This window comes from Peromyscus eremicus, chromosome 8b, assembly GCF_949786415.1.
Source record: "Peromyscus eremicus chromosome 8b, PerEre_H2_v1, whole genome shotgun sequence".
Taxonomy (NCBI): Eukaryota; Metazoa; Chordata; class Mammalia; order Rodentia; family Cricetidae; genus Peromyscus; species Peromyscus eremicus.
The window spans coordinates 9,468,489-9,495,204 of record NC_081424.1 but is presented as its reverse complement, the minus strand read 5'-3'; the positions used below and the strand labels follow the sequence as shown (position 1 = coordinate 9,495,204).

Here is a 26,716-nt window from a genome sequence, read left to right as displayed (position 1 = left end):
ATGGAAATGGATTTTTAAAGAACAATGCTTTACAACCTTTCGGGGGAGGTGGTCAAGGAAATTCTGCATTTCTTCATTTCTTATTTGTTCTTTAATAAAGCATGGCATAGGAGCATCATTGCAGACATGGTGGTGCTCTTGTTGTTTCAATCCATTATTTGCTCTCATCAGATTCATATTTGTGGTTATCCGCCCTGCATGGCAAGTGCTGGGAAAACATTTGTACAACATCTTGCCAAGGAAGACTGTTGCCTGTGTGGAGTATAGTGAATTCACTGTTCAAGATCTTCATGTGTTTATTAAAAGGGAAAAACCCCAGATACTAGTTAATTATATTCATTTGAATTACTACATCTTGTGGTTAGTATGTTAAATTTATTAAATAGTTTAAGTGTATTCAATACAGAATTACAGCAGTTTTATTGATATACTGGCAAAGAAACAAACATGACCACTCTTTACCATCTGTTTATAATGCTATATAAAGAAGACCATGTTGGTTGCCATGGAAACTGCATTTCCCAAACCACTGAGTGTTTGCTTAAATTCTCCAATCTTTTAAAGTCATAAGCTTTTTCCCAAAAAAGAAAAAAAAATTAAAATGTCCAGTGGTTTTTTTTCTCTCTGAAAGTATTTTTTTCTGTAAAATTTATGCCAAGACTGATATTTTGTCTCTGAATCTCATCGATTAGGTTGGGGGCTCTTAATTTGAGAATTTGGGTGTTTTGAGAGGTACCATATATCATTTATAAGCAATAAATGGCTTTTTCAGACAACCTTTTTATTGGGAAAACTATAAAAAGGAGCCTGAAGAGGTGACAAGTACAACATGATGCTGGGGAGGCCACACCAGCTAGCCACGCTTCGTCACTGCCGTCCTAGTAGGTGATGTGGCAAAGACACAGACAGCAGGGAGTTCATGGCTGTGCTGTGCCAGTGTGAATTGCTCCTATCTCCGCATCTTTACTGGCCACCAAGTTGTCTCATAAAAATCAGTGAAAAGGAGGAGATAGAGTTCAGGAGTTAGGGGAGAATCTGGGGGCTTCCATTGCTTCTTTTTTCATTCCTAGTGAAGTGAAGGCTCTTGTCAGCAGGCCAGTAACTTTTTAGGAGGGAAAACTGAAGGAGAAATGTCATCCTAACAGTTATCAGTGTTGTCAACATTTTCTAGGCTTTAATGATGTAGTGTTATCCTTTACTCTTTGTTGCCTGTCTTAAGCTTTACTTAAGTTTATCTGTATTTGCCTTTGTAAGTCATGTGTGTAAGCACCCCCAGATGCCATAAGAGGGCATCAGATACTCTGGAACTGGAGTCATTGGTGGTCATGAGCACCGTGGGCTCTGGGAAGGTAACCCAGGTCCTCTGGAAGAGCAGTGGCACTGTTAGCCACCGAGCATCTCTCCAGCCCTTTGTGTCTTTTAAAAGTGGATTACTTTGAGCTGTTCAGTTGGTAAAGCACTTGCCTTGCAAAGCTGGATTGTAATACGTATTAGGACAAAATATATGTGTTTTTGTTTCATACAGGATAGAACAAAAGTCAGCAAAGCCTTAAGTCATTAAGCTTCAAATTCAAGTTTCCTATCTTTCTGTTGCTGGAAATAAAAATATAGAATGTGTGTAAATTATTTCTGTGGAGAAATTAATATTTTCCCCAATTTTAAAAAAAAGTGCTCAAAATACTCAGTGGACAGAAAGCAAGATTTCCTTCCCCCAAAGCTGGGAATTTGTGAGCTATTCTAGAGGCCTTTAGAGGCTCGGCGGTCACAGCCCACCAGCAGGGCACAGTGCCATATACCACAAGCTGGGCCTTTGCAGAGCTTCATTTCAGTCTAACACTCCTTGGCTAGGGGCTAGACCCTAGCTTCTCTTTCAGTCTGTGAGGTTTGGTTTTTATTTTTTATTTATTTATTTTTGGGTTTTTTTTTATGCTAAACTAAAAGGTTTGGATTTTAAACTGCACAGCACTCTTAGTGTACTGAAACTCTTTAGGTCTTTGTGTGAATGGGAGCTATTCAAGCTTCTATGGCCATGTTTAAGGAGCCTCCACTCCCCTGGTGCTCCTGCCTGGGAATCTCGATGAGCATCCCCCTAACTAAGGAAGAGGCTGCACCCTTCTGTTGGTCCAGCTCTCAGCACATCAGACCTGGAACCCAAAGACATTTCAAAGCAATATTCAGGAAGAGTGAATTAAATTTTTTTGTATATCTCTTACCCATAAAGTACTTTTAAGCCCTAATTGAAAGCAGTCATCCCTGTTTACTCTTATTTTAGTTCTGTTGCATGCATTATCTCCCTATATTGGATGGATGTGAACTACAGAGACAGATATCAAATTGAACCCCAAGTCTCTGGCTTGTCATTTACATACTTTTAGACAGGATACACTATTAGTTCATTAAAGTTGAATGTCTGTGTACAGGGCACTAGTCTAAACACTGAAGATAGAGCTGTAGGGTAAGTCTGTGTGTTGTAGCATGCTTACAATGAAGGTAGGCTAGGAAGACAACCAACACACATGATTACAAACACGTAGCATGTCTGATGACAGCAGCTGGTAATCCCCATGCGTCTTAGTGTCCCTGTCACAGCAGAGAGGGGATGGTTGTTGAGACAGGCGAGATGGCACAAGTGAGAGCTGGTAGACACTGCTGGATGAGGAAGTCTGCCTACTCGGGTCTGTGAGTGAGTTCTCCCCGCCTTTCTTAACAAAGCAGCAGCTACTGCTCTCCGAGGTGGAATGTGCTGGGATAACCTGTGCATAGTTTATTATTAGCAGCTCTCTGCTAAGCAGGTGCCGTCCTGTTCATTAACTGGCATGTAAATGAAACTCTAGGAAATTGAATTGTGTTTTGCTATTGACACATAATTTGAGAGATGGTCTTATCATGACAATCCTTTCCTTTTACCACCTCCATCGGTGGCCGTTTTAAATATCTACAAGGTCTTGAAGTTAATTAGGTGGCAACATTCCTGATTGTGAGGGCTAATGGGTTTAACTCAGGCAGTTAGTCATAGGTTCTTTTCTCTGATGGGAACTCTTACGTGGGGAGGCACACATATAATCTGTGCCCCACTGTCCTTGTCACCTGTAATTCCCCCATGTCTTGGTCTCTTGAACCCTAAATTAGTGTTGACTTTGGAAAAATTAATGAGATTTCCTTTAAAATTTTGCTCTTCTGAAGCATATTATTGCAATAATATTCTTCTGTGTTATTTTTCCAGTCACTTTTGAAAACACATTTTTCTTGCTAAAATCTGTTGCACTTCTCATTGCTATTTACCTCCTTCTGATTTGCCCTGGAGGTATTATCTGGTTTTCTGTAAATTATATCACCATTTTTTTTCCCCAACTTGCTGATTTTTACTAGCTTCCTCCATCTGCTGTTGTATCTTTTACATTTGGCTTTCTCCTCTGCTTAATATATTATGTAAATACTAACTATATGACTGTCTACCTTGTTCAAGTACACATTTTCACAATTTTGCACAATTGGACTTCTTCATTAGCTAAGATGACTGATTTTCTTAGCATATGCATTACTTTTTGCAGCAGTGATTTTTTTTAAATTTCTTTCATTTTTCTTAAGAAATTTTCTACTCACTCCACATACCACCCACAGATTCCCCCCTCCTCCCTTCTCCCACTCCCCAGCCCTCTCTCCCAAGCCACCCCACATCCCCACATCCCCTAGATCAAGGTCTCCCATGAGGAGTCAGCAGAGCCCGGCACACTGAGCCTAGGCAGGTCCAAGCCCCTCCCACTGCACCAAGGTGCAGCAGTCATTATTAAATATACCTACATAGGAGATGAAGTAAAGCCATAGAAAGTGATAGATTAATCTGAGAGCTGTTCGGTTTGTTAAATTGAGTGGGGAAGTCTATTGTAACTGATGCTTTGTGTGGAGGAAAGCAGGAAGTACTTTGGAAACATGTTCGATTCATTCTCTGCACAGACGGGCTGTGGCAGTGGGAAGAAGTGTAATGCACAGTAAACCACGTCACCGCTCGAGTGGTGTGCAGTCTCTGTGTCTGTGTGGTGCAGTGATGCTTGTGTTCCATCCAGCCCTGTCTCCTTGACCCCTTGCCTCAACACTAAGTTGGCATTGTAAGATGTGAGCAAAGGGGATTTGTGGATAGCAATTATTCTATGAGATCGCTGAACAGTTGTCAGTGTAAAGATTATTGCTTCATTTCATCCCACTAGTGTTTTTAAAGCTACTCAGTTCTGTCTTTGTTGCTGTTGTTTTCCAACTGTAGGTCTAATTTTAAGGTGGTGGGCCATGTCTGTCTGCAGAGGTGATCACGTCTGACATTGCTTCGTTCTTAATTATTTCAGGAAACCGCTGGTGGTCAGTACTCATTTCTGCAAAGCCCCTGGCCTGCTTTCCTCTCCTCCTCACCATTCCACTTGCTCTTTTCTCTTTTTCCCAGCTGTGTCTTCTGCCACATGCCCATCAAACCTAATTGCAATGTCAGGAGGGCTTTGGTGAGGCAGTTCTTGGCACTGCCGTCCTTCGGGACTTAATTCAGGTGGGCTGTGCATGTGGCCCTCAAGCCATGTCAGTGGCTGCTATAACTCCCAGATTCTAAAGGCTGGTCACCTCAGGCCCTAAAATTGTTTCAAGTCTAGGACAATCTAGTCTTAGGATAGAGGTGGCAGTAATAATCCGATTTGGGTCATTTTGTCAATGGAAATCAACCTCTAGCTCGTCTGCTAATTTCACACAACAATCTGTGACATCTGGGTTATTTTTAGTGATTCTCAAATTACAGTAGTTTAAAACTATTTTCATGAGTGTTAGGTTTTTCTTTTACAACTGAGTAATATTATCATCAAATTGCTGTGTGTATGTGTGTGTGTGTGTGAGAGAGAGAGAGAGAGAGACAGAGACAGAGACAGAGACAGAGACAGAGAGAGACAGAGACTTCCTTGATACTATTTAAATTGTGGCTCTGTGTCTAAATCTTAGTACAGGTTTCAGAGGAATCATCAAATATGGGTTCTTTTATTCTATTTCTTCAAATGGGAAAACTTACTGCCTTTACAATTGTTGGCATATCCCTTCAGTTCCAACCGCTAAGGCAGAAATCCAAGGCTATCCTGGGCTACACAGTAAGACTCCATCTCCAAAGTCAAACAGAGCCAGGGCTCAGTGCGGGAAGGTGTTTGCAGCCAAATCTGATGATCCGAATTTGATCCCAGGACTCACCTGGTGGAGGGAGAAAACTGCTTCCCACAAGTTACCCCTCCACATGCGCGCGCGCACGCGCACACACACACACACACACACACACCCCAAATAAATAAATCTAAAGACTCCTGAGTGCCTACAGTCTGTGAAAAACAAAGAGTTCTCATGCTCCTGTCTCCCAAATGCTGGAATTATAGGGGTGTGCTACCACAACTGGCTTATTCTTATTTAATTAAATTTATATCATTCCCAATTCTTTTAATCTAACATATTACATTCTGTGGTTTTAAAACTGCAGTTGTAGTTCATTAGTTGGTCGCAAATTCAATTTAGTGAGTTTCAGTCAGCAAACAAGCCAACAAAAACCCCAAGGTAGGTAGGAAAAGCTCCGAGTATTCCCAGGGCTCTGCTCAGTCTTGGTGCTTCAGTAGTGTGTGTAATTTCTGTTTTAGCTGGGGACATAGTTATAAGCGTTATTAAGAGCTTTATTAATCAACCTAACCTCATGTTTGTTAGAATTTGGCATCTACTTTTTGTGTTTTTCTGCATGGGTAGTGAATAGTAAAACATACTCTGTTTCTAGGTTTTGGAGTGTGATTCTTTGCCACCCAGTTTTTTACAGAGAGGCGGCTTTGAGTCTGTTTAATGATAACAGTTCCTTCTATGGTCTCTTCTTTCTGTGTGTGTGTGTGTGTGCATGTATGTTCATGTGGAAGCAAGAGGATGACTTTGGGTGGCATCCACTTGTTTTTGAGTCAGGGTTTTTCATTGGGCTGGCCTGGAACTTGCCAGGCTGTTTGGCCAGTAAACCCTGGGATCTCTTTGTCTCTGCTGGACAAGTTTCAAGAGTCAGTTTTCTCCTTCCACCATTTGAGTTCTGTGGATTGAGTTCAGGTCATCAAGCTTGGCTGCAAGTACCATCTCGCCAGCCTAGAATTCTGAACTCTTAAACATGAATCTTAAAAAGGTTGATCTCAGTCTGTGGGGAAGGCTTTGCCCTAGAGGAGATTGGAATGGGGGGCGGGCTGGGGGAAGGTGAGGGGGGCGGGAGGGGGAAGAACAAGGGAATCTGTGCCTGTATGTAGAACTTAATTGTATTGCAAAATAAAAATTAAAAAAAAAAAAAAAAAAGGTCTTTACCATAGGGCTGGGGAGATGCCTCAGTGGTTAAGAGTGAGTGTTGCTCTTGCAGACGTCTGGAGTTCACTTCCCCATCCCCATGTCAGGTAATACATAACTGTCTGTAATTTCAGTTCCAGGGACTCCCAGTGCCTCTGGCCAGTGCAGGCCCCTGCACTCACAGATACACAGACACATAATTTAAAATAATAAAAATAGCCATACTTTTCAAAGAAAGAGGTTTTTACCATGCTCCAATTCTGATACCCACTACTGCCTTCCATCTGACAGTACCTCCACCTTCTCTTCAAAATGAGGGCAGGGCACTGACTAACAGTTCCTTCTTTCAAATGAAAAAAGAAGGCACAGAGACCATGTATTCACTTCTCTGGAAAACTTAGGAATAGGTCCTTTGGTATGGCTCATTATTATCGGTAGTAACTTCATCAACATAGTATTCAACTAACACAGCACAGCATGTTTGTTAGAATGTGTTGGAGCTTTTACTGTGTGTGACTGTCACTTTTAAAGGAGTCATAGTTCAGGAAGAAGAGCTCGTGCTTGCTTCGGCTCACATACACTAAAATAGGAAGAGGAGCTCAGGACGTCAGAATGGAATGGCTATGTTACCAGCTGCTTGGTAATATGGCTATATTAGTATATAATATGTATTACATAATATCATCAATTAGCTGGTAGTGTAGCCATTCAGGGTCTTCTGCTCTGTCTGCATAGACTCATGGATTAGTGGGGAGTTCAAGTGCTGGTCTGTGTCAGCTGTAGCTTCCTCCACTGTTCAGCAGTGTAGAACGGCAGCAAGTGTAACCCGTAGTCCTCAAACCCTTAAGCCAGCCTCAGATAAGGGGACTTTTAGCCCTGAGTATGAGCTCTTCATATGCCTGGGAAATCAGGCTTTCTCACCCCTTCCCTGTGGGGGGCATTGCTGCTCCCAGGGAGGCCTAGGTATCAAGATTCCTCAGCCTTTGGTAGTGGCCAGTACCGCACCTCCCAGCTGAGGTCTGATCCTCGGCCCTGAAGACATGACAGCTTTCTGGTGATCAGACCTTCGCCTCCTCACAGCCTGTTCTCCATCTGGAGTGTCAGTTCTCGGCCCTCTGTCGCCATCTTTCTACTGCCCTTCTTTTCTGCCCTGGCCACTCGGAGTGATTCAGCTGCTGCTGCTTATAGTCCATCAAAGAGCTGGCTGCCTGGCCCCTTCCACAGCTGCTTGACCACCGTCAGCAGGAGCTCTCTGCTGTTACCACCTACCTCTCCTTTCTTTCTGTTGCTTCTTTCTGAAAAGTAGAACAGGAGAAGCCATTTATTCCTGAGATTGCCAAACCTGAGTATGTTCAGCTGACTCACTGTACCTGTGGACTCTGTTTATATAGCCCCAGAAGAAGTATTTGGTCCAGTCACAGCCATAGAGCAGTGGTTCTCAACCTTCCTAATGCTGAGACCCTTTAATCCAGTTCATCATGCTATGGTGACCCCCAAACGTAAATTTATTTCATTGCTACATCATAACTTAATTTTGCTACTGTTAAGAATCATAATGTAAATACTGATATGCAGGATATCTGATATTCAGCCCCCGTGAAGGGTTGTTCTGTCCCCAGACTGAGACGTTCCAGTGTCTTGCCTGTGTTTTGGTCTAGTCACTGGTCACAACAGTACCTGTGCTAACCCTCTAGGGGAAACCCTTGTAGGTGTGAGTGGGTGCTGAATCATCTGGAGTCCATACAGGATTGTGACAGTGACGGCCAGCTGAAATCTTTGCATAGTTGTCTCAAAGCACCAAAGACTGGGTTTGCAAGCCCAAATCCTGCTTAAATCTTGGCACTTCCATTATTAAATGACTAATGTGGCCAGTAATTATTAAACTTTTCTAAGCCTCCTTGCTAATTTTCCTCATTTATAAAGAGATGTTACTAGGGATTTCTTGGCATGGTTTTTGTGAGAAAACAGCTGATGCTTGGCTTCACAGCATGTTATAGTTGTTGTCTGTGTCGTTGTGTTAATCATTTTTATTACTTAGTGTGTTAAATGCTGAACTAGAGATTTATAATAAGTATTCCCAAAGCCTCTAAATCAGGCAGCCACTGGGCTGGTGAGATGGCAGAGGGGTAAAGGCAAGCCTTTCTGCCAAGCCTGATGACCCACGTTTGATCCTGTGACCCATATGTGTCATATGTCACTGTGTCGTAGTGGAAGCAGAGGGATGATTCCTGCAAGCTGTTCTCTGATCTCCACATTCATGCCTTTGTGTTTTCGAACACGTGCTTGCACAGCATAAGCCCTCGCCCCTCCCCCAAACAAATAAATATTTAAGAGGAAAGTGTGTGTTCCTTAGGTCTTCTGTTGCTGTGATAATAAGACACTATGATCAAAACAACTGGAGGAGGAAAGGGTTAATTTCATCTTCTACCTTGTAGTCCGTCATCCTGAGAAATCAGAGCAGGAACCTGGAGCAGGAGCTGATGGAGCACTGGCCTGTGCAGGAGGGCTGCTTACTGCCTTGCTCAGCTTGCTTTCTTATAGCACCCAGGACCGCCAGCCCAGGGGTAGCACTGCCCAGAGTGAGCTGGGGCCTCCCACATCAATCACCATCAAGAAAACACACCACAGGTTTGCCCGTAGGCCAGTCTGGTGGGGCATTTCCTCCACTGAGGTTTCATCTTCTCCAGATGACTGCGGATTGGTTGAGCTGACAGAAAGCTAGGCAGTCTAGTGCAGTGTGTTTGGAAAGGCGACCACTGTCTTTGTTTCTTTATACTGCATGATGGCAGCCCTCTGCCCCCACCATCAGTGTGCATCTATTTCTTTACCCATGCTTAGACTCCTTTATGTGTGGTAAAATGCATTCCTTCATGTTGGTCACCGATCTTCCCAGTCGAGATTTCAATTCCATGTAGGTTGGTAGGTAGGTAGGTAGGTAAGTAGTTTTTTAGGACAAAGTCTGGCTTTGGAGCCCAGAACTAGCCTTGAACTCACTATGTAGCCTGGGCTTGCAACAAACCCTCAGTCTCCTGCATGTTAGAATTTCTAGTATGGAGCTCTGGAGGCAGAGGCAGGTGAATCTCTGAGGTGGAGACCAGCCTGGGTTTCAGAACAGCCAGGGTTATGTAGAGAGAGACCCTGTCTCAAAAAACAAAAACAGAAAGAAAAGGAAGGAAGGAAGGAAGGAAGGAAGGAAGGAAGGAAGGAAGGAAGGAAGGAGTGAATTTCTTGTATGTACCACCACACCTGACCTTTTTCCTCTTCTCAGCTCTTTGCCATTTTTTTTCCTGTCCTTATCTTTTTTTCCCCTCCCAAACCCTTCATCCATCAATTTCTCTTGCTTCAGCCATCATTTCCATGAAGAAGCCTACTAAATCTATACCCACAGCATTTCCAACTCCCCACTGGGCATCTCCATCTGGAAATCCTCCCTGCATTCAAAATTAACATGTCAAAAATTAAACGCGTCAATTCCCTATCAGATTTATTTCCAAGCTCTACTAAGTATAGCATCGTTACCTTTAACAAACAGATTTACTCTTAAATTCAGCCGCTGCCTTTCCTGTGGCCTCCTCTTCTCTCCCTGTGTCTCTTTGATCTGGTCAGTGGGCAGGCACTACTGCCCATTGCCACCGCCATGCTGCTGCGTCTTCCAGTGATTCTTCATCCCTGTTGCCGCTGCCCTGATTGAAGCCCCCATGTCATCTCTCCGCAGGCTACTGGACGAGGTGCCTCCTTCCTGGTCTTCCCTCTCATTCCCTCTGCACCCAGCATGCCCTCACCATGGTGTCAGGCCAGGGAACGGTTTTAGTCTGTAGTGCTAATTGCACTCCTATCTCAACTGACAAACTGTCCAGACCCCCAGATTGCTTGCAGAAGTCCAGACTATTCCTGAGTTCCAAGGCGCTTTGGCTGTCTGTTTTAGTGGGCTTGTTTACGAGAATATCGTGCCTAAATGGATAGTCCCACAGCTTCTGAACCTGCTCCCACTCTCCCCTTTGTCCCTGCTCCTCCTGCTCCTCTTGTGAGATACTCCTTTTCCTCACTATAATAATGGAGCCCCAGCCTCGCTGTCTTCCCATTCTCTACTCAAGAAAATTTGACCATCTTTCGGTCTGGGTATTGAGGGCCACCTCCAGCAAGAAGCGTTTCTCCGTGTGCTGTTCTCTGTGTGCTCTTCTTTACATTATTGAGTATCTATTCAAATATATTATGAGCTATCTGTGATAGCTGCTTTCTTACAGCTCCTTTTCTTTGTCCTTCAATCTTGACACATTTGTATTAAGACAGAATTTAAGAGGCTGTAGTTTTTAAAAAGTGCACAGCAGTGATTTGAGAACTTGAGGTAGAGGATTGCGTTAAGGAAGAGAAGTGTGTTAGCAGCTGTGGAAAGGTGTGATGGTACAGCAGAACTGAACCAGCCTTCTGATGTGGGCAGCTGCCTGACCCAAGGCTTCGTCTTCTCAGCCCACCTACTGAAGTTTCAGTCCTCCTCACACTGGTCGGTCATCAGAGATCTACACTGGAATTCCGGGGGAGGAGACGCTTTTCAACCAAGCTGGGCATGATAGCTCACACCTGCAATCCCAGCCAAAGCCTGCTTGGGCTAAACAGTAAGTTTCAGGCCAGCCCATTGCAGAATGGGTTGGGTTTCCTGTTTGTTTGCTTAGTTTGGTTTGGTTTTTTACCCCCAAATATAATTTATAGACTTTTCAGAATTAATAGGATTTAAAATTTGTTATATATTCATGCAAAGTAATTTTCTAGGACTATAAAAAGTGGACTATCTCCTTGAATTGAATCAAAAGGTTACTTTAGTTTGACCCATCTCTAGCTGTGCATTAAGCTAGCCCAGTTATCCTCAGTGAGTGTAACAAGAGCCACCTCTTCAGCTGTCTTACACCACTTGGTCACATCCCTGCCCAGCACCACCGTGTCTTTCTACAGCAGCGCTAGATTTTGTTGTTGTTGTTGTTCGATTTTTCATTTGCTTTAATACCACAGTACCTCCTCATTGTCGTTTGGATAGAGAGCAGACCTCTTGCCATAGAATATTGAACCTGCATGCTCTAGTCCCTGTGTGCCTCTGAGTCACTCTTGTGCTGTGAAGACATTCTTCTTACCCTTCTCATATTCCTTTCATCTGTTCTTCCTTTGAATGTCAGCTCAGTCATTACTTTCCCCAAAGAAGCCTGTCTTTCCTGATGTAGATAATTCTGTTATGAATTTTTATGGTATTCTCTCTCTCCCTTTGTCCCAGGAAGCATTTATTATTATTATTATGATTTTACATTTTATTAGTGATTATTTCCATTTCTTCTGCTAGATCCTAAGCTCCGTGATTGGTTTACTTGCCATACACCTGTACCTAGCACAGTGCCTCATGTATGGAAGGCTTCAGAGTTCACCAGGTGAATGAATATGGGGGTGATGAAACTTGTTTATATCAACATAAACAGTTCTGCAGAGTTTTAGTGATGAGGATTACATAGTACTAAGTATTGCTTTCATTTTCAATACTGATAACAGTAAAGGGTTTCTCACTTTTATATTTGCTATACTTATTATGAGGTATCAAATAATATAGTAAAATTAAGTTATTCAGAATCACGAAATAAGGAAAACTCCTAGATGTCAAATTGCCCAGGCTTCTGTGGAACCTCAGACATTTATTTCTAGCAACAAGGGTTAGGCATCACCAGAGGCTGCTGAGGTTTCTTAGTGTCAGTCCTGAAGCCTGTCCAGCCTTTTCCTCTCCCTGTGGAAGCCTTTCAAGTGAGTAGTGTTCCTCTTGTGTTCCTTCTCTAGCTCCTGCCCTCAGACTGTTCCCACCGGGTGAGGCCTCACCTCACACCGTCACTTCTCTGTAGAACACTTTCCTCACAGAGACTCCAACCCGACTCCTCCACTGCTTCTTCCCAACACGGAGTTTTTGACGGAATAAAATTGAAAACACCAACATCACCATTTTCCTCCCTGACAGCTATACCTGGGCAATACAGGTTGAGTATCGTCTATCAAGATGCTTGGGACCAGAAATGATTCCAACTTCAGGGTTTTTCAGATTCGGGAGTATTTGCATAGACTTGAAGATGGTTGAGGATCCCCAATCTGAAGTAGAAATGCTTTAAAACCCAAGACTTTTGTAACCTCTCTGTGATTTTGCCAGACTCTGGATATGGTTCAGCTTGCCAGTATCCCTTTGACTGAGATCAAAGCATTCCCCAATGACCTAGATTATAGTATGTAAGATTAGCACTGTCCTTTGAGAATCCCAAAGTTCTTATGCCAGGAAGCAAGACTTGATGTTCTCTTCTGTCTGTGAATGAATATTCAAGCTTCGGGGAGTTATCACATCAGTTTATCCCAGCGCTGTTTTTTGTTTGTTTGGTTTTTTGTTTTGTTTTGTTTTGTTTTTTTTTTTTGAGACAGGGTTTCTCTGTGTAGCTTTGTGCCTTTCCTGGAACTCACTCTGTAGCCCAGGCTGGCCTCGAACTCACAGAGATCCGCCTGGCTCTGCCTTCTGAGTGCTGGGATTAAAGGCGTGCGCCAGCACCGCCCGGCCCCCAGCGCTGTTTTTAAGGGATTAGTGGAGATAAAGAGACTCTGTTTGGGAAACATTTCATTTACTCAAACTGTTCATCTGCCGTTGTTAACTCTAGTCTTAGTGACTAAGGGTCAAAAGGTGTGCTTTTTGAAACATTCTCTTGTTTTGCCAACCAGTTTGTTACATATTCTTTCCCTCATCTATCAGTACCACATACTGAAAGAGGCCAATGTTTCAGTGAGATGACATTGGGGTGAGAATTCCACTGGAGATCTACTATGTGGTGAAGTAGAAAGCTACGGGAGATCATATTTGTTAGAAGAGTGGGGAAGACTTGTTGAAACATGGGAATCGAAAGTAGAAGAAAGAAAATGTAAAAAAAAAAAAAAAAAAGCCGGGTGGTGGCACACGCCTTTAATCCCAGCACTCAGGAGGCAGAGGCAGGCGGATCTCTGTGAGTTCGAGGCCAGCCTGGGCTACCAAGTGAGTTCCAGGACAGGCACCAAAGCTACACAGAGAAACCCTGTCTCTACAAAACCAGAGAGAGAGAGGGAGGGGGAGGGGGAGAGGGAGGGGGAGAGGGAGAGGGAGAGGGACAGGGAGGAGAGGGAGAGGGAGAGGGACAGGGACAGGGACAGGGAGGAGAGGGAGAGGGAGAGGGAGAGGGAGAGGGAGAGGGAGAGAGAGAGAGAGAGAGAGAGAGAGAGAGAGAGAGAGAGAGAGAGAATTGAAGATAGGTTGCCAGAACAAAGAGAATGTGGCTTATGAAAAGCTTCCCGTCACATGCCACCCCTGGCGTTCCACACTTTATTCACATTGCCCGTCCATTCATGACTAGAAAGTGGACACTGTTGCTCTTGCTTTATGCAGCAGGGTGATAGCCACTGAGTCAAACAAGTGGTGAATGACCAAAGCGCTCGTCCAGCGCAGCTCCATCTGGCCCTGGAGCCAGCCCACTGTTGAAGTTTGACTTAGCAGGTTTGAGCATCCTTTTGATATCAGAGCAAATTTTGTTGGTGAAGGAGAGCTTGGAGTGTAGCACAGTGATGGAGAGCTTATTGAGCATTTGGAAAGCCATGGGTTCCAATCTGGTGCCCGTAATAAAAATGAGAGAGTGAGAGTTAGGGGTTAGGCAGTGGGGTGAGGCCTACATTGGGAATGTCACTTTAAACCTGTGTTAAGGTCTCCAGCTGTCTTCTGGACTTGCTGCTTCTGTCCATTATTCTTCCCTCCTACAATTCTCTTTATTTTAGAAAAAGTCCCGTTGTGCTGTCTTAGAAATGTGAGCGTTGTTGTAGCCCTCATCCACTTCCGGGCGAGTCTGAGAATCCTCTTCTCTCTCTGTTCCCAGGGGCCTTGTGCACGACAGCCGGCATAACCTCCAGCTGAGGGGCCTGGTGGTTCTGCTCATCTCCAAAGCCGCGGGGCCCAGTGCTGAGAACGGTCAGAACTACGACATGGTCAGTGGGATATACTCATGGTAAGTATTCGAGCATCGCCCTCTAGATTGTGAGTCACTGTTCGGCCCAGTCCTTCTGATTCTAAGTCAAATAAAAATAGAGTTGGGTCCCTGTTTGATAAGCCTGATGACCTAAGTTTGATGCCCAAGGACCTACATGGTGGAACCAACTCCCAAAAGCTGTTCTCTGGTCTCCACATATACACTCAGTGGTATGCACACTACAGCCAGCATCGTCTGGTAGACCTTTTCTCTCTCTCTCTCTCTCTCTCTCTCTCTCTCTCTCTCTCTCTCTCTCTCTCTTTTTCTCTCTCTCTCTCTCTCTTTCTCTCTCTCATCTAAGTATTTTCAGTAGAAGTGATATACTGGGATTGGTTTCAATTTCTGTTCACTTTGAATTAATTTGTTTATGTTGTTAGGTTACTAATCATTTTGTGAATTACTCTTACAATCTTTCTAATGCTGCTAGAAGAGTTGTCTACTCTTAAGAAAACAAATCCCAAAACCCTGAAGCATTTTCTCACGGTACATGCAGCAAATGCAGGAAGTTCCAACTCTAGATCACTTGTCTCCACATCTCATTATTCACCTGTCTTCTCTCTTTCAGATAGTTCACTTCTCTTGTACATTAGTCTAGATATTAAATTGGTGTGATCCTCTGACAAGCTTGTAAATGAAAATCTACTTAAATGTGTATGTATCTTCTCCAAACTGCTTCTGTGTTGGAGCTCAAAACTTTACCTTATACATTTTATAGAAAACTCTTGACCAAATTTAGCTGAGATTTCAAGAGAAAATACACAAAGATTTAGAGTGATTATTAGCAACCCATTGGCAGTGAAAAGCACATGGGTCACACATCTCCATCCTATCTGGAATCCTTTGATTTTTCAGCTTTCTGACTTTGATCCTGCCCTGGTTGTTAACTGTCTGCTTGTACATCTAGATAACTGTGCACAGGTGTATAAGATGAACACCAGCTATATTTTATTATTTCTCATAGCCTTTTTAGAACACCACTCCATATGTAAGAGCTGTTCATAAATGAATCATTCTCATGTTACAGAAGAGATAACCGTTCCAGAAGTTAAGATTTATCAAAAATCTCCTAGATAGGAGGTGACAAATTTGGATTGAATATTTTTATTCTAGATAGGTAGGGGTTCTGTAATTCAGGGCCACTTATCCATATGTGCGTGGTTACCCCGTGATGTTTGCTCAGGTTTCTACTTTATTACCCTCTGAAACAACTATATTGTTCATCCTTGCCATGCAGCGTCTAAGCAGCCTGAGTAGAACTTTGTGAGAGAATAGGTGTACATCAGGCCCAGGGAAGCTTTCCAGCTCAGGCTGTGCAGAGGAGCACATGCCTGCAATCCCAGTACTTGGAATACTGAGGCAGGAGGATCCCACTGGAGGCCTGTCTGAGCTACAGAATGAGACCCTGTCTCAAAAAACCAGAAACCTTTTCAAACAATCTAAACACATTTTACACCTGAGCATGTAGAATCCTAATTATGTTTAAGAATGATCCTGACATATAATTCCAGGCCACTTTCTATAATCAAACTTGATCTAGTAATTCCTCAGTTGGGGGTGTTTTACACACTTGCTAATGTAAAAAAGTAATTTGGCATCGGCATTTGAGAAGCCACCAATTTGTTTCTGTACCACTGAAGTCAATTTGTTTGTCTCTGCTTCCTTAATTATTCAAGTGTAACTTGCTAGAGGCTTGTATCTATAATGCCACAGTGAATTATTTAACATTTGAAGAAAGTACTGATTTGGGAGCTTTTTAATTTACCTCCAACTACTGGTGTTTATATTGTTGGTGGTTTTTTCTCTTTAGCTTGACTTAGATGTCAGCTAATGGGGCCTCAGTAAATTACCTAAGGGACCCAAAGTGAGTTAGGTGATCTTTTGTTTGGCCTCAGGATATAACTGGTGCTGTGAATGTGTCTGCAAACTTATCACATAATAGCTAAGAGAGACAGAATTTGGGCTACAATGTAATAAGTGTAGTTGGGAAAAGACAAGAGACCCACATCTGTAAAAATGTGCTGTAAACATCCACCTAAGCCTTTTGGCAATAAGATAGCAGTTTTAGAGTTTATTTCATCAATCTTAACTTTTAAAAAATTGATTCTAAGGCCAATAAAAAATGTAACTGCAGCTGGAGATAGACATTAGGGTTGAGCATCTGCTGAGCATGGTCTAGTCCTTAGTTCAGGTTCTATTATAAAAAATTTTTAACTAAACTCACAACTATCTTTACCATAATGAGAATACTTGCATCTTTCCATTCTATTAGTGATAGAATGTTTTTGTTTTGTGTACAAAAGATATTTTGTACTAAATACAATACATATTATACTTAAATTGAGATTTTTCTAATGTAGCATGATTATTAAATTTAAAGAATTCAGGTGGTTGTTGTTACTGTTAAATTATGCTGGTAGTGTGGCCTTGCTGTGGAGTCCAGGGTGGCCTGAAACTGGCTGTGTAGCCTAGGATGTTACTGAATTCCTGATCCTCCTGCCACAGCCTCTCAAGTGCTAGGAGTACTAATGTGTACCAACACAGTAGGCCAGGTGAATTTTCCAAGTGGTTCAGCTTTCTTTGTTGTTTTATAAGAACCGCTCAATTTATTCTTGTAACTAGCAGTTAAAAATAAACCATAAACTGTACACGTTGGTGCACGAACTGGAACATAAAAAGCTAAAGCTGAGGCACTAGGACCATGAGTTTAAGGCCAGCCTGGGCTACATAGTGAGTTCAGAGTTAGCCCAAGCTATAGAGGAAACCCTGGGTCAAAAACCAAAGCAACCCCTACAAACTGAATACAAGTTTAACAAACGCATATGCTTTTCTTCCCTAGTACCCGGCTAGGCTATGTTTCCAAGATTCCCTTGCAGTTAGCTGGGTTATCTGTCTGAAATCTAGCCAGTAGGACTTGAGCAAAAGTGGTGTTATATCAACAATGTAACCCCAGCAGTTTGGAGATAAATTAAAAAGCTTCCAAGTTAGTACTTCCCTCAAATGTTAAATAATTCACATTATAGATAGAAACCTCTAGAAGTGTTATTCACTACTTCCTGGTCATAAACGTCTTGCAGTGTGATGCGTGTTAAGCAGATGCTCTTGGAGGCCCGTTCAAGGAGATGTCACGGTCTCTGAGCCACTCTTTGGAAGAGAACCAACCTGCCCATCCATGTCAGCATAATGAGGGAAAGTCCACTGTAAGTCACTTACATGGGTGCTTATTCTGTTAGCAGCAGCAGATGCTAATGTAATACACTTTTCTGTTTGGGTTAATGCTATCTATTACTGTTCTGTTGAGTCCTTATCCTCGGAAACTTCTTAATCTTGATAACTCCCACCCTTTTGTGTTCTCTGCCCCGTAACCTCCCATTTCATTTCGGCGGGTCTCCTTTTCTTGCCATCCGTTTCCACTCTCCTGTTTCAGGACTTTGTTACTTCATTTCTAGATTTTAAGCACAGTGGTCTTTCTGGTCTTGCTGAGTTGAAAACCCCAAGGTTCTGCTTTGATCGTTCATCAAACAGCTGCTAAATACTGTCTATGTATCAGGCACTGTACGTTTTGCAGGCAATATAAACTGAATACTGTATATTATTTGCTCAAGGAGACTTAGCATCAAGCTAGGGAACACATAAGTGTATAAACAACTCTAATGTAGTCAGGTATGTGGAACATTCCTGTAATCCAAGTACTTGAGAAGCAAAGGCAGGAGAATTGCTGTAGTTTAAGGACAGTCTGGACTATACAGTGAGTTTCATGCTAACCAAGGCTACATAGTGAGACCTTGTCTCAAACAAAACAAAAACCAAACCAAGTGTAATACCATGTTATGATGCTGTAAATCAAGAATGGACAGAATTCTGTAGGAGAATTAAGAGTGTTGATAAAAATGGGAAAAATCTCTTTTGAAAAGGGCCACTTAGGCTTGGAGTAGAGGAATTAGAAGTGAGCCCTGAAGATAGCCGAAGGCCATCAGCTCTAGGAAAGCAGATGAATAAGAGGCACAGTGAAGGGTTTTCTCTAGGCAGAGGAATTGAGGTTCTGACTGACCAAAGATATGGGTATAGAAGTGCCTGGTGGAGCCTACAGTAGTGTGGACTTCTCATAGGCATTCAGTTCATAATTGATACATGAATGAATATATGAGTTTATAGTTCTGAGACTAACTTCATTATGTGTGTTGTGGCTTGAATTGTCATCTCAAGATTCACATGTTGAAATCCTGCCCCCTAGTACTTCACAGTATGACCTTATTTGGAGGAGATACCTTTTCCCCCAGGAGTAATCCAATTAAAATGAAGTCATTTAAAAAAAAAAAAAAAGCCTTAACCTAATAGAACCAGAGTCCTTTAAAGGAAAAGCTGGACACAGACACACATATTGCGAGAATGGCCTGCGAACCTGTGAACTCAAGCTAGGCATCCAAAGCCAAGGAGAACAGTATGAAACAGATTCTCCCCTCACGCCTGAGCAAACTCACACAGTGAGAATGAGGAGATACATGGGAAGGAGAGCTGGAGAGAGACTGTAAAGAGCCCAAAGAATGAGGGTTCTGTCCAGGGAGACCATGAGAGGTACCCAGAAGGCAGCAGAGCAGCCCTGAACCTAGAGAAAGACAGCAGCTGCCTTGGTCTGTATTTCAGAGAGCTGGTTGTTGTCTGTTGTTCTAGAGTATGTCATGACACATGTGTGGATCAGAAGACAACTTTCCAGAGTCAGTTCTCTCTCCATCATGTAGGGTCCCAAGCATTGAACTCGGGTTCTCAGTCTTGACAGCAAGACCCTTACCTGCTGAGCCATCTTGTGGCCTGAGAGAGTGTGTTTAAGAATTAAATGATGGCCAGTGAGGTGGTTCAGTGGGTAAAGGCCCCTGCCATGCAGTCTCTTAACCCACATAAGTGTAGAAGGAGGAAACCAACTCCACGAAGTGGTTCTCTGACCTCCACATGTGTGCCATGTTTTGTGTGCACACATATACACATGACTAATAATATAACAAATTTTAAAATCTTTTAAAGAAATAAACGAAAGTCGGGCTTGGTGCCTCATTCCTCTTACACCAGCACTGAAGAGCAGAGGCAGGAGGATGAATTCCAGATCAACTGGGATAGATAGTGAGGCCTTATGTAAATAAATACTAATGATTTAGTAAATAAGGACTGGCAGTAGAGCCAGTGGTAAAGCACTTGCCTAGCATTCACAAAACCCTGGGTTCAGTCCCTAATGATAAATACCACAAAAGAAAAGGCCAGGAGAGAGAGAGACGGGAGAGGAAGGAGAAACGAGTGACTGGAACAGTGCAGGACCCCAGGAAAATGTCTGCTGTGGGACATAGCTAGAGTTTGCTTGGAAGATGATCCTGGGTGGGGCTGCCAGAGCACTTGCTGGTATGTGCCAGGACCTTGGTCCCACCCCCAGCCATGCTTGTACTCACGCACACATGCACACGCATAATCATATGACATCATGAGGTCTAAGAGAAAGACAATCGGCCAGGGAGTCACAGGAGCAGTCTGGCAGTATTTGAGAGGGAAAAACAGATCTGGAAAGGATGGATAATCGAGATTTTACCCCAAGCACATGGCTAAATATTGCCTTGCCCATACTCAGACCCCTTGTGTCCTCTAACTCCATGCTTTTCTTTCCTGCCAGCATTTTCCAAACTGTGTTCCAGAGATTATGGATGTAACTAGGTGTATAGTTGAGCAAAAGGTCAGTCAAATAAGCATGTGCTAGCATGCTAGGTGAAAAACCGTTAAAAGATTATGCTGTTTTAGAATACTCAGGAGTCACTGTGGACATAAGGTATGCTCTATAAATTCCTAAAAAGATACCTTTACTAATTATTTGACTACAGAGCCATTTAAGCTGTCAGCAGTGTATCTTGTAGAATGTTGCAGACGTTTGAAAAATGTTATTCTATTTCAGAGTGCCTAGGTGGAATCCTATTGGGAATTCTGTGAGGCAGAAGTCACTTTCCCTAATGAGAAACCAGATTTAGAAAAGCAACTTTCTGAATTCATAAATTGCTTCCGTTTTTAAAATTGGACCCTTTTGAGTTCCATTGCCTACTGGTTATGTGGCCCTAAACAAGCCTAGGTGCCTTAGCTTCCCTTCTTGGTGCTGTGGTAAAACCCTCGGACAAAAGCGACTTAAGGAGGGGACATTTTTGTTTTTGTTTTAGCTCCTAGTTCCCAGTCTCAACCATCATGGCAAGGGAGTCACAATGGCAGGAGCTTGAGCTAGTTGGTCCCAGCGTTCCCAGTCGGAAGAGAGCAGTGACTGGACTTGCTAGTGCCTGGCGTTAGTGTCCAGTACTTCCTCCACTTAGACAGCTTAGGTCTTGGCCACAGTTCAAGACAGTCCTCGCAGGCATGCTCTTGCAGGTGAATTAGATTTTGTCAAATTGACAACACTAGCTATCAAGTAAGTTCTCTGCCTCCTCACCGCTCTGCTGGTTGGATGAGACAAGGCATGGTAGCACTCAGGACCCCAAGTTCAAGGACAACCTGGACTGCATAGTGAGTACCTAGGCCTACATGGCCCACACAGTGAGTCCTGGGTCATGTGTGTTTAACAGGTGGTGTGTCTTATTACTTCCAAGCCTGTCCTGGCGTTTTGTGTTTTTATCAGACTGATCACTCTACAAGGACAAACACTGCACTTACCTTCGTCACCTTTATATTAAACTAGTGCCTCAGACACTGTGTCCACTTAAAAATCTTTGCTTAGATGACTATATCTTCATTATAACATAAGTGTTCTAATCTAGACTGAAACAAACTTTCAAATAACATGTTTTGCCTCTTAGGCAAACCCTATTATATAAAGCAAAATATAATACAGCATTTCAAGAAATGAAAGTATTAGTAGAATATCATGAAAAATAATGCAAGAGGCCGAAGAGATGGTGTTTAAGAGTACTTGCTGCTCTTGCAGAGTACCTGGGTTCGATTCCCACTACCCATGTCAAGTGGCTCACAACTTCTTTTCACTCCGGCTCCAGAGGATTGATGCCTCTTCTGGCCTCTACAGGCACCTACACTGACATACACATAACCCTCCCACTTCATCCCCTACACATACATAAACATAATTAAAAATAAAATAATCATTTTTGAGAACAATCTAGTTTTTAGATACTTTTCTTTCATTGTTGAGATTATAATATAATTATATCATTTCCCCCTTCCCTTTCCTCCCTTGCATATACCCCTCCTTACTCTTTCAAATTCATGGCCTCTTTTTTCATTAATTATTGTTATATGCATATATGTATGCACATATATGTATATATATTCAGGCACACACAGACACATATATATTCCTAAATATAACCTCCTCAGTCTGTATAATGTTCCTTGCATGTATGTTTGCAGGACTGATCATTAGGTATTGGATAACCAGCTGGGCTGCTCTTCCCTGGGGAAGACGCTGTCTTCTGCTCTCAGCATTCCAGAGTTGCCTGTAGTTCTTTGTGGAGAGTTGTGGCCTTGTGGTCTTTCCTTCATCCACTTTGGCATGTCTGTTGTTATCCTTTTGTTCAGCTGTGTTTAGGCAGTCATGTTGGTAAGACACTACAGTGTAGCTTCTGACGTTAGTAGGAGACACATCTCACAGCAAACTCCCTGACCTCTGGCTCTCAGACTCTTTCCACCCACTCTTCCACAGTCACCCCTGAGCCTTAGGTGTGAGAGTTGCTCTGTAGATGTATCGGTTGGGACTGGGCTCCACAGCACTGCATTGGGATTGGTTGTGGTTTTCTGTAATGGGCTCCGTCTGTAGTAAAGAGAAGTCTCCTTGTTGAGGGGTGAGGACCACACTTATCTGGTGGTTGTAGGTTCTTCTCCAAGGTCCTTGACCTTTACCAGCCCTGGGTAGTTGGATAGGTTGAGGAGAATCAATTTTTAAGCATTTTTTCTCTGATTGTTGAGATTATAATTCCATCATTTCCCAGCCCTAGCCCTGTCTTCCACATCCCAAACCCTGCATATCCTCTATGGAGCTCACACTGTACTGCCACTGGCTGGCTTCTTAGCGTTGTCTCCTTCCTCAGGTTCTAGGCATGATTCCTTCTTGTTGATTGGGGCTTATGTCCAATTAGAGAGCTGTTGGTTACCGCCATGGTATGCCTGCCACTACTGTACCCTTAGGGTTATCATGTCATGCTGGTCATTGATGTGTTCAGAGGTGTCATAGCTGGGGAGGGCTGTTGGTTGCTTCCTTCTTTTGGAAGCTTCCATAGTACCTTCTGGTACCATGAAAGCTAGCCCTCAGGGAGGAGACATTCAGGTCTGTGGGCATCACTGTGACCACCACAGCCAGCAGAGTTATGATCCCCAGGATCATTAAGGTTAGCTCAGGTAACATAACATGACTTGTGAGCAAGTATCTTTTGTTATTGTTGTTATTTACTCTGGATAGCAGGTGAGCGGATGACTAAGAATAAGACCATAGGGACAGAGGATATGGTTCAGTAGTCGTTGTGCTTGCTTAGCATCCACAAGATCCAATCTCAGCACCATGGAAAGAAAAACAAAGAGTAACATTATTTGGTATTTATTTGTTACATTGCTAAGAGAAGATTGTATGGCTTTGTGTGCTATTAAAAAGAGTTGAAAGGGCTGGAGAGGTTGCCCAGTTTTTAAGAGTATTTGCTGCTTTTGCAGAGGACTTGAGTTCAGTTCCCAGCACCCACACTGGGCAGGGACCCAACACCCTCTTCTGGCCTCTGTAAACACCTGTATGCACATGGTGAGTATACAGATAAGCAAACACATAGATATAAATAAACGTTAGAACTAAAAGTAGTTGAAAGGAACACATTATAACCATGTTACCCCACCGTTTAGAATGTTGTAGCACATAGCAGTCCATGGCTACTTGATCAGGCTGAACTATTGCTACTAATCATATTTAAAGGAAAGACATTCTTTTTTTTTTTTTTTTTTTTGGAAAGACATTCTTAAAATGTGTCAAAACAAATACAAATTTTCATTTGAAACTATTAATATATTTGACTGTATAAACCTTCAGTGGAAAAATTCTATAAAGCAAAGGTCAGCTATTAAATTTCAAAAATACTTACAGCATACATAATCAACAGCTACATTTTACCCTACAAGTAAGTTGAAGGTCTTATGTGTTCGAAGGAGGGCAATACAACACAAGCATGAACCAAGGGTCTGAAGAGGCAGGGAACTCAGAAACCTGGCTGGAAGGAACGTTTCTCTTTTGGTCTCTAGGATCAAATATCCTATGAAACTGCATGAATTGTAGACTCTCTGCTAATTAAAAAAAGACAGGAATAAAGCTAAATGAAATAGTTAAGTTAGCTTTCTTCTGTTTTTGTTTTGAGATAGAGTCTCATTATGTAACACAAGGTGGTCTGGAAGTCTCTGTGTGTATGTCACCCAGCCTGACCTTGAATTTGTGATCTTTATAGCTCAGCCTCTGTAGTATTGTGATTACAGTCCTGTACCCCAACGCTTGCCTCCAGATTAGCTTTCTTAAAGTGAACATTCATATTAAAGTAGACACCATGACTGCTAATTTTTCATTCAACTCAGTTTTTAATTGAAGTAATTAAGATTAAATTAGTGGTGTAGATTGTAAGGTAATTGTTGGGCCTCAAGAACTTGTCATACGGGGTTGGCAAGGGACTCAATTGTTATAATCATGCACTGGTCTTGCAGAGGACAGAAGTTTAGTTCCCAGCACTCAAGTTATGTGGCTCACAACCACCTGTATTTTCAGCCCCTGAGATCCAAGATGCTTTTCTGGGATCCTTGAGTACCTGTACTCACATGAACATGCCCACACATAAATACACACATATACACATAGTTAAAAAGAAAATAAACCTTAAAAAGACAAAACAAAAAGAACTAACAAGCATGGTGGCGCACACCTTTATCTCAGCACTAGGGAGGCAGAGGCAGACCTGTCTCTGAGTTTGAGGCCAGCCTGGTCTACAGAGTGAGTTCCAGACAAGCTAAGGGCTACAGAGTGAAGCCCTGTCTCAAAAAAATCAAGTGGCAGGGGAAGGCTTTATCACACACAAAAGGTCTATAAGGTTGGTAAGGTGGCTTCTTGCATACAGGCATTTCCCATGCAAGCCTGGTGACTGAGTCAGTCCCCAGAATCAAAGTAATGATGGGGAAGAGAACGAAGTGCAGAGTTGTCCTCCAACCCCCACATGTATGCTGTGGTGTACACACTCGCACATAGCGCACACACACACACACACACACACACACACACACACACACACACTAATATTAATAATTAAAAAGAATTTTAAAGTGTTATAAGCATACCTGTAAGTCAATCTAAAAAACACCGTAAAATTAAGGTGTTGATCTTAACATTACTCTCTCCTCTGAGCGAAAATGGATCAGGTCGTGACTGGAGGATGAGGAGCTTCAACATTCAGGGGACTACATGAACCACTCTTCACATGTAGAGAACATCAGGGACTACATGAACCACTCATCATATGTGGAGAACATCAGGGGACTACATGAACCACTCTTCAATGTGGAGAATATTTAAAAACTGGAAAAGGCCAGGGTGGTTTTTGTGGTTTTTGTTTTTTTTTTTTTTTTTTTTTGGTTTTTCGAGACAGGGTTTCTCTGTGTAGCTTTGCGCCTTTCCTGGAACTCACTTGGTAGTCCAGGCTGGCCTCGAACTCACAGAGATCCGCCTGCCTCTGCCTCCCAAGTGCTGGGATTAAAGGCGTGCGCCACCACCGCCCGGCCGGTTTTTGTTTTTGTTTTTGGTTTTTTTTTTTTGTTTTTGTTTTTGTTTTTGTTTTTTTGTTAACCTTCAAATTCAGGTAATTGGACTTGGTCTCAGCTGTAAATATTACAATTCATAATTTGCTTTTTAGCATATTATTAAGTAGCAGGTGATGACTTCTAATTATAATAACAATAGGCTGTGACTCTCAGCCTTCACCTTCTTTCCATACATTAGGATTCTTCTAGTACTTAAAAATGCCAAACATAACAAAACTGTATTTGCCTTGGGGATTGATGAAATTAAAAAGCCTCTTGAAAAATGAAGCATAAGCAGGAACATGTTGATAATATTATTTATTAAGGATTAACTATATAAACATAAGATTGAAATATTACAGTAAAATATAGATAATAAAATAAAAATAGTGCTTAAAAACTATTGTAGTGGTTGTTTCTTAAGATCATGTGTAAATGTACAGAACAGAGTCAAGGCAGAAGCTCTGAGTGGTGATAACTGACTGGGTCCAGGGGCGCCAGGGATGGGTGAGCACAAGTATGAGGAAATAGTCCAGTGGTTATTTGTACTATTTTAGTTTTTAAACAATATACCCATGTTATTCTGTATACTTAAAAGTCCATTTGACTACCTGGAAAACAGGACCCCAAGAAAGACACAGGGATCGCCCAATGACAGAGAAATGGAATGAGATCTACATGAACAGCCTGGACATGAGTGGGGGTAGTGAAGGGCGAGGGTCGAGGGAAAGAGAGCTTGGGTGAGTGGGAGATCCCAGCTGGATCAACAACAGAGAGGGAGAACAAGGAATAGGAGACCATGGTAAATGAAGACCACATGAGAATAGGAAGAAACAAAGTGCTAGAGAGGCCCACAGAAATCCACAAAGATACCCCCACAACAGACTGCTGGCAATGGTCGAGAGACAGTCCGAACTGACCTACTCTGGTGATGGGATGGCCAAACACCCTAATTGTCGTGCTAGAAACCTCATCCAACTACTGAGGGATCTGGATGCAGAGATCCATGACTAGGCCCGAGGTAGATTTCTGGGAGTCCAATTAACGAGAATGAGGAGGGTTTATATGAGCGAGAATTGTTGAGACCAAGGTCGGATAAAGCACAGAGACAAATAGCCAAACAAACGGAAACACATGAAATATGAACCAATGGCTGAGGGGTCACCAACTGGATCAGGCCCTCTGAGTGGGTGAGACAGTTGATTGGCCTGATCTGTTTGGGAGGCATCCAGGCAGTGGCACCGGGTCCTGTGCTCATTGCATGAGTTGGCTGTTTGAAACCTGGGGCCTATGCAGGGTCGCTTGGCTCGGCCTGGGAGGAGGGGACTGGACCTGCCTGGACTGAGTCCACCAGGTTGATCTCAGTCTGTGGGGAAGGCTTTTCCCTGGAGGAGATTGGAATGGGGGGCGGGCTGGGGGGAAGGTGAGGGGGGCGGGAGGGGGGAGAACAAGGGAATCTGTGGCTGATATGTAGAACTGAATTGTATTGCAAAATAAAAATTAAAAAAAAAAAGTCCATTTGAAAATCAAAAGAAAATTATGTTTTGTAGTGGTAACGCAGTAAAAACCACCATAGGAAA

At 42.8% G+C, this 26,716-nt stretch overlaps 1 protein-coding gene across 1 annotated transcript in view; it reads left to right on the top strand.

Annotated features, from left to right (window-relative positions):
• Pdss2 (decaprenyl diphosphate synthase subunit 2) overlaps positions 1 to 26,716 on the top strand; it is a 237,460-nt gene that overhangs the window by 56,381 nt on the left and 154,363 nt on the right. Inside the window, exon 2 of the mRNA XM_059272457.1 lies at positions 14,211 to 14,339. Within this exon, the coding sequence (XP_059128440.1) occupies positions 14,211 to 14,339 (129 nt within the window). The remainder of the gene's footprint in view (positions 1 to 14,210; positions 14,340 to 26,716) is intronic.